We start from the raw sequence: 7424 nt of genomic DNA on the forward strand, positions 1-7424 counted from the left end.
TATATAAATGTCTCCATTTTGACTTTGGCTCCCCCTCCCCTCCCATGTCGGGTATATAGTTTTCACCACACCCACCTCTACGGAATAATTCATGCGGACGCTCATGGTTGCAAACATACGTGTTCGTAACTAAATTATTCTAAAAGTTCTTGAATTCATTCTACCCATTTTGTGAATAATAGATTCTGCTTAAATAAATATATGTACACTCACACACATAAATTGTTTTTTTTTAAAATGTTTTATGTGTTATATACTATAGTCACGAGTACAACAAACGCTTAAATATACACCTTTAACGGGTTCTACGTTAACGTGTGTAACTTGATGGGTACGGAAACCTTTAATTTTGACATTTAACCTTCATATGTGACTAAGAAATATGGTTTTGTTGTGCGACATATAGTCCAGTGTTGATATATGTAGTTTAAGCTTCAAAAAAAAAAAAAAAAAAAAAAACGGAAAAAATAATATGCCGTTTCTTTCTAGGCGAGCAGTGCTCGTTAATTTTAGAACATCCTAAAACGTGTGAAAGAATCGGTAAAGACAGATAATCATGAATAAAAAATGGGAAAATGAACCTTTGCTGCATTCACGTGAGAATTTTTGTTATTTTGTTTCTAAAAATCACTTCATATTGAATGCTTTTTGAATGTTATATAATATGATATCAAAATTGGTGATGTTATGTATAACTAAAGAGTCATATTTTGAGGATGCATTATTCTTCTTTTTCTATCTGCTTGGTATGACGAATGCATAACTTTTGAAAATAACTCTCAAAATTGAAACTGCGGATGGAACTAAATACCCTCCAAGAAAGAGCAATAGATGATGCGATGTCAGCTTTCAGTTATCTGTGTTTGTACAAGCAGCAACCACGTGCCTTAGTATGTTTTTGATGGACGTAGTACGAATATGGTCCATGAACTACTATTATTTATATTTTTATATTTTTTTTAAACATTTGTAAAACGAAAGAGATCCCAATTAATCATACATTTTGAAACGAAGTGAACGTTTCCAAATTCATATTAATATTAACATTTTTGAATTAACGTAGTGCCAAGGCTTGCTTATATATAATTTACTCTTTCATCCGCTGCTTATTTCCTTGCATATTAGCACAAGTATCATATATTCAAATCTAAAACATTAATGTATAATATACATAGAGCCTCTTATTCTCTCTCCACACACACACACACACACATATTTTGGGGTAGGTTTGATTGTGTTTGTTATGTAGGAATATGAATTTATTCATCGGTGTTACACAATGGATATATACAAGTTATTCTAGTGTATGAATGAGGAGCAAATATATTATAGGTAATAACGGATTCCGACAGTACAATACTTTGTTGTTTTGTGAGTTTAAGACCATTTTGTTTACATTATAGACTATATCTGGCAGCTTCTGCATGTGGTGGAGGAAGAACCCGGGAAGAAACACTCACCCAGGGGAAACTACTGTAAAGCTTTCTCAAATCTCATACGTTGGCTGAGTCCGAGGCTTGAACAAACGGAGTCAGGTGTGAGATGCCAGTGATCCGTAAAAGGGAGAGCCTTAGATCACTCGGCCCCTGGACGGGAAAAAAGTGTGACATTAAATAAAGATGGAGAGAATAAATAAGAGTAAATACAAAAGTACAAATAATCTGTCCAATATTATGTTCCATTCATTTAGGGCTTAGAGCTCCTCTATGTACGGATTTAATTTTATGAAGAGAGGCGGTTACCCTGTCATTACTGAGGTATTATATTTCAATTATCACCGGTGGGGTATTGTTGAGCAAGCTGGAACTATTATTTCAGATACAAAAACTATCGTTGATTATCATTCCAGCTATTGAATCTTAGAACTTGTTAGACATATATAAACATTGATTTATGGGGAGACTCCATGAACGTCTCTATGTCAATAATACATTGCTTAAAATGAGGCAATAACCTTTTCGGCATCCCTGAGTATTACCTTTCCATTGCTATACGCCTTCTCGTTACTTGTTTACTTTTTATATATTAAGATCGATGTAACATGTCATTCTTCTTAAAAGCGCTTCATCTAAAAAGAAAATACAGATCTGTGGGAATAGTCATTATTGCAAATATTACTGCCAAAATCAAACTATGACAAGCATTTAACTTGTGTTAAATGAGTGTAAAGCACGGTTTTATCAGTGTAGGTAGTATATACAGCCGAAATAACGGCGTTGTGTAGCATGATCACCGGTCGACATACAGGGGAACGAGAGGTCACATTTTCAGAAATATCTTTCAAACTTGGTAGCTCATATTGACGCTTTTGCACAAATGAAAATCATATTGCTTTTGTCTGACTTTACTTACGCTGATGTCTTTCTCGTAATAGATTCAAATTCTAACACAAGCAAATAGACGTGTTTTCAAGTTCGGTTGACCTTCAATTCAGTTGGTGGGAATGCGATCGAAGCCAGGAATGCCAAAATCTGATTAGGTTGAAGTATGGTTCTTTACCTAAACGAATAAAAATATACTAATACTGAAAACAGTGTTTAGACATCTTTGTTTCGTTCAAGATACTTATCATCCCTTTAATAGATTTCGACATTTTCGGTTTCCATAATCAACCAATGAGTTCAAACAAAATATAAAAATGAAAAGCGTAAATTAAAACCTTATCGCAAATTCACTATGTGTCTGATCTTAACCATCAAGATCTATGAGATGTTAAAGCGTGTCGCAGAATTAATTGTCCTTCTTTTTGATGATTCGTCCCATCCAGAACTTATATACATGAAAAATAATTAAATGTTTAACAAACTCTTCACGTAAATCTTAAATGTATTTCACCTTAACTCTAATGTTCAACGGGTTATGATTTTATCACAGGATTTGCAATCGTTTATTCTCAGTGATACGCGAAACGCATAAACAAAAAACATCCATAGACTACGAAAGTACAAGCAGATGAAAACTTTTGCAGAAGCTTTCTAACAAAGTTTCAGTGTATGTAACCTTGACCTCAACATCAAACCGGTAAAGGTGTTTATCGCAGAATGAGTTGTGTTTGCTTCTGGATAAGACAATCCACACATATATCGATATGTTGTGGAACATAAGCAAATAATTGGTTTTACTTAGAATCTCAACCCTGAAAGGTTACTGCCCTGTATCTCTTTTTTGATGACGTGGACCAGTTGTTTTTGCGTCATGATGAGACCAACCACGTAAGTTTGAACATAATTGAGCTGTTAAGGAAACATAAGAAAATGTACAAAAAACCTTAATTTAAACCGTAACCATAAAAGTGTCTGATATATATATATATATATATATATATATATATATATATATATATATATATATATATATATATATATATATATATATATATATATATATATTCAATGCGGCGAGCTCGAGAATAAACAAAAACCATTTGGTGAAGGTTCTTGGTTGTTTGTTTTAGAGAACAGCAACCCTTTGAATATTATAAAAAGGCCAAGGCAAGTAGAAGAACGTGTCTTGCATGCAGTCACGTTATTCTGATCCGACCTATGCTGTTTTACGCAAGAATGTAAAACACTAATAAAATTTATCAAAGTGTTATTGACGTCACGGACACTGACACTTATTGAATATGTATGTTTTCAAATTACAATAAATTTGTTTTCAAGAATACTCTGTATCAAAGCTTATCAATTTACACACATCGGATTATTTTATTGAACTTACATGTCGATAATTTATTTTTCTGTTTTTGCAGGTAAGACTAAATTACTTTACAAAACTGAATTGATGATGGCGAAAAGACAACCAACTTTGATTGATATTTCTCGGAATATATCTGGGATTCTGGGCGCTGTATACGATCGTGCCAGACTATCCATGTACAGAAGATTCACCATCCTAAGTGACTTAACTGAGGAAGTTCTTCATAAAACTCATGTTGTTTCAACTGGAGGCTTTGCAGAAGGTACTTTACTTTTAGGAAGTGATCAAGATCATATGTACGTACTGCCCAGTATTTTTGCAGTTAGGAACTCTGGTGATATTCCTAGCGGCTCAGAACAGTGCGAAAGTTATTTTAAGATGGAGTTCTGTGCAGCGGGCGCTGGATGTTGTACTCTGTCTGTCTTGAGACTCTATGACAATGTTCTCTTTGAGGAAGTAGATTTGAAACTTAGCAAATGTTTAAAAAGATATCGCAATCAAAAGTACTTGTCCAGTGACTCAATAATCAAAGGTGCCATACAATATAGAAATATGTACGAGAAATATGCAGCAATATGGACAAAAAGGAAGAATACATATAGGCACGGGCCTTGCGCAACAAATACTTTCAAACTCAATATGAGCGTACCCTCCGATGATGTAACTATTGAGTTTGCGTGTGCCATATGCTGTCTTTATTGGCCCGATGCAGCCATGGAGTGGGTAGGCAGGCACAGGCGTTATGGGTGGCCATCAAAAGAAATGGTAGACAATCTAGCAAAAATGCCATGTCATCTCCTGGCTGTTGGTGATTTGGAGTCCGAAAGTCAAGATCTGCAGTGGAGATTCGCTTTCGTCTACCAAGAGAGGGAACTGATCTGGAGTTTTTCCAGCAGCCAGATTCAATGCTACATCCTCTTGAAAGCGTTGAGAAAAGTAATTTTGCCTCCGATATTTCATGATGAAATTAGTTCCTTCCATTTGAAAACCACCATGTTTTGGCTCATTGAGAATGAAGGTCCATACATGTGGACAAAAGAAAATCTGCTCCAGTGCGTTATCAATTGTTTAGAAAAATTAAAGGAGTGCATACAGTCTGTGCATCTTTCCCACTACTTCTTAAAGGAAAGAAACCTTTTCGTTAACAAAATGAAGAAGGAAAAGTGCAGACGAAAGGTACTTTCAGTTTTAACCCAAATTCAAGAGAATATTATCCAGTACGTCTGCAGTCGAGAGGTACTTTCAGTTTTGACCAATTTGCATGAGAACATTTGGCAGTATCGCGGCATCGTATTTCCACACTCTATGCTTCCTACACCCCTTGAAGAAAACCTCAGAAATGGTTCATTCAGTTTGGAAACATACACCATGAAGAAAATGGCACGTGACCTATTATTTCCGATCGTGAAGTATTCATCTTTATTTGGTATTGTCATGATTAATGAAGCGCGTGTTGCGTCTCTCCAAATGCTATATCAAATAATTAGCGTGATCGACTTAGATACAAGGTATACTCGTGTTCTGAAAACCTTTTTGCTTATTAGAATGGCAATTGAATTTCATGATGATGCGCAAATTGCCCAAGATGATCAAAGCAAAACTGAATTCCTGGTTGCGGCAAACGAACTATTTAAGAACGGATGTGGATTGGATGGAATGGCTGGGCATCTCTACTACGCAACTTTTGACCTTGTAAACGGAAAGGTTGAGCTGTCGCAAGCTAGAGTTCGTGCATTGTTTCAGACTGACAGATGCCTATACTATTTTCCAGGAGTCAGCAAAAACTGTGAGATCATTGTAGAAAACGGTAATGTAACCCATACTGGGCTGAAACCATATCAAAATATCAAGCTACACTCCGATGAAATTTTGGCATTGAATGTTCATTTCATGTCGTCAGATCTATTGTGTGTGCCAGATGCCTTAAAATATGAGTGTGCGTTATTGGGTATAAGAAATGGAAACTACAACTTTTGCACTATCCATCCAGTGGTTTACTCTTACTTCCTTCTAGTCACCACTTCCCAACTTCAAGATAATGTAAAAGCTGTTGACCATTATCTTGACCTTTTGGAAGCTGCAGTGATGGACACTATATTCTTCAGGTACACCGCCCTAAATCTATTAGGTTTTGCCTTCTACAAAGCTGGTAAAACAGAAAAAGCCTACACTATTTTCTGTCAATCCATACAAGAACACAATTCAAACAAGAACGCCGCAGTATACCATCTATGTATTCTTGTTCAGGATATTTTATCTGAAAAATGGAAACTACACTAGCCACACCAACGCAGCTAAGTGTGTGCAGTGAGTCACAAGACAAAACCGAATAACACACGTATCAGAAACATCGTTTTGTGGGGTATTACACTATCGAATATTAATCTCCTCTTTGACAGATTGTTAATATTCGTTTATATCCCTCCTACAATACATGTTAATATTTCTATTGGATATTAGGGAATCACCTTAATTTGCCTGCATAGTTGATGAGATCTAAAAGTAGATTACTTAGTTTGCTATCATACAGTAAATTAGAAAATGTTCACGACTTAAATAAACCGGAATCGCAAAACTAATAACATAATAAACTTTGCTATAAGATGGTTAATACCTTCCCGTAACTGTCACTAAATTAGTAACTATATATTGCCGGTTGCTGTTCCTACGTTACTTCATTTCTTTGTATCATTCTTGTCAGTGTTTTGGTTGCAAAGAACTTCATTTAAGAAACACTGAGGGAAAAGAATTTAATTTATACTCGAATAGCATTTACATAAAAAAGAGAGGAAACATAGGCATGTCTCTAACCAGAAATATACATTACGCTGACATCAAAATAATGATGTGTGACGTTGCAGCAAGGAGTGATGTTGTATTGCCCCATGCCCAGATTATGAAGAAAGTATCGGCCAAGGACAATTGAATGTCATCGAAACTTAAAACACAAGAAAATTTGTTGGTTATATTTTCAGCAACCATAGCATATGACATATCGATGGCCTCTTGTTGAACAGTCTATCTGCACTGGCTTTAAGATCATAAATAGGTAGGTACAGCATGTTCGAGGATATATTTAATGTACTTGCTTTACACAGTCGGTCGTTCTTATAATGTGAAGCATACAGCTTCCTTGTTTGGATATGTAGATTGAAAATAATTTTAGGTGCAGATCACTGTGAAAACTTAAGATATACCCTATGTCTTTGAATGCTTTCTGTAAATAAAGTTAGATTACTTATAAACTCATTATGAGTGATGCCGTGTTCTTTCTTTATTTACAGGTGGCCCAAAAATAGAGAAATGTATAGACTACAAAATAAAGTTTTGTTTATGTGTTAGAATTGATTGAAACCACTATTGTTTGTAGGTTCGATTTTATACAGTGTCCTTCTCTAATTAGTAAATTTACGTTAATAATTGTCTCATTTTACCCAATTTACAGCTGTGCGCATTCTTCATCCATATAAGCAGAGTGAGAATTTTGTAAGTTAGACATTCTAATAATGTGAAAGTCTAGAATTTAAAGCAATAAGCAATAACGTTATCACCCTTCCTCGTGTCTAAAAAGCTGTGGCTAGAAATTACATATTAATGGAACTGTAGGTGACAATGGATTCTTGAAATATATTATAAAATTAAATTCACTGTTTCTTTTCGCCTTGTACATATTAACGTATTTATGACTATCTGGTAATGAAATCACTTAGAACTGAGGAAAATGT

At 35.0% G+C, this 7424-nt stretch overlaps 1 protein-coding gene across 1 annotated transcript; it reads left to right on the forward strand.

Moving 5' to 3' along the window:
- Positions 1-3766: 3766 nt before the first annotated feature.
- On the forward strand, positions 3767-6996 carry LOC149786401 (uncharacterized). Its single transcript, XM_089978195.1, has one exon. The coding sequence runs from the start codon at positions 3784-3786 to the stop codon at positions 5977-5979; it is 2196 nt and encodes a 731-aa protein (XP_089834321.1). The 5' UTR covers positions 3767-3783; the 3' UTR covers positions 5980-6996.
- Positions 6997-7424: the final 428 nt, after the last annotated feature.

The sequence above is a fragment of the Sinohyriopsis cumingii genome, chromosome 12, assembly GCF_028554795.1.
Source record: "Sinohyriopsis cumingii isolate HCF-2022 chromosome 12, ASM2855479v2, whole genome shotgun sequence".
Classification (NCBI taxonomy): domain Eukaryota; kingdom Metazoa; phylum Mollusca; class Bivalvia; order Unionida; family Unionidae; genus Sinohyriopsis; species Sinohyriopsis cumingii.

Bases quoted from the DNA above. Each gene is read 5' to 3' on its own strand.
- LOC149786401 (XM_089978195.1), top strand. From the start codon at position 3,784: ATGATGGCGAAAAGACAACCAACTTTGATTGATATTTCTCGGAATATA.